The sequence below is a fragment of the Galendromus occidentalis genome, unplaced genomic scaffold, assembly GCF_000255335.2.
Source record: "Galendromus occidentalis unplaced genomic scaffold, Mocc_1.1 scf7180000077430, whole genome shotgun sequence".
Lineage (NCBI taxonomy): Eukaryota > Metazoa > Arthropoda > Arachnida > Mesostigmata > Phytoseiidae > Galendromus > Galendromus occidentalis.
Window position 1 is genome coordinate 2412 of NW_003805418.1, and position 1236 is coordinate 3647.

The following is a 1236-nucleotide window of genomic DNA, read 5'->3' on the forward strand; positions in this document are numbered from 1 at the left end:
CCGCGGCATGATCGGGGAGCGATTGCGAGGGGAGGTCAGGGTCGTTCAATATCTGTAGAGCGGTGAGGTTTTCGTAAGTTTCTTCCCAAACAAACGAAACAATTTTCGTTAACCGAACGAATTTCGAGTTCCCTGTTGGGACATGCTTCTCTCAGGGGAGCATCATCATGCACTCGTAATTTGACGAGAGAGCCTCGTAGAAGCCGAAACGTTGTTCGAACCGGGACGTTGTGGAGCCATCCATCTCTGGGCTTCATTGACCTTTGTGGTCTTCGAATGAATTTCCCACGACCTCTGACTTGGCTCATTGCCGAACCGGAATCAAACTTTCGTCACCGTAATGAGTATTCATTTCGATCGCGGAGCGGCCGGCGTCTCACTGTCCTGCGCGTCGAATTCGTCCCAGCTCTGTCTCATCTGATGCCAAATCCTCCTCTTTCTCGAACTTAGTCCACATAGAAGCTAACCGGGTTCGCCAATCCGTTCGAAGACAAAAAGGAATCAGGAAAAATCAAAGCTCTTCCTTGGTCGAGCCAGGTGTCTTGTCCCTCCTCCGACTCCCGTCTGAGTTCTGCAATCGCATTGATACATTCAGATGGAAATATTCTTGAGATTATTGTACATGATTTGGGACATCTACGTCCCTGGTAATTGGAGCTTGTCAATTCGCCGAATGTAGTGCCTCAAGAACGAAATGACAAGTCGCGGCCTCAATCCCTCCTTTAACGGACATTTTCATCCTTGCAGCGACGAATCGAACACTTAGAAGAAACGAATAAGACGCTGCTCAACTTAGTGGTCCAGCTGCAACGACAGCTGCATGAACAGCAGCAGCACCAGATCGAACAGCTGCAGCAGCAGCTGCAACGAGAACAACAGCAGCAAGCGCCGGGCATGCCTCCTGCTGAATGGAGTCCCGAGCAACAGAGTTTTGCCGATCCCTCCCAACAATATCCCGGTCAAGCACCGAACAACTGCATGGGTTACAACCCCTATGAGGCGCCCCAGGGAGGGTTCCAAGGACAAGACCCCGGCTATGCCAATCCTTACGGAGCGCCTCCGTACGATCCGAATGCTTTCGACCCGAACGTCCCGAGGTGAGGCCATGGAGGAGGGCGACCATCGGGCTTCCAGCTCATTATGATTCATTGGGTCCCAGAGCTGGAAAAGACTGAAGGCTCCCTGACTCGCAACCAACAACTTCTCCAGATCTCCAGGACTCAGACCGCTCATATT

General features: G+C 51.8%; 1 protein-coding gene across 1 annotated transcript in view; it reads left to right on the top strand.

Annotated features, from left to right (window-relative positions):
• Positions 1-894: 894 nt before the first annotated feature.
• LOC100902213 (gastrula zinc finger protein XlCGF57.1-like) overlaps positions 895-1236 on the top strand; it is a 3373-nt gene continuing 3031 nt past the window's right edge. The window contains exon 1 of the mRNA XM_029111291.1: positions 895-1097. Coding sequence (XP_028967124.1) covers positions 895-1097 — 203 coding nt within the window. The remainder of the gene's footprint in view (positions 1098-1236) is intronic.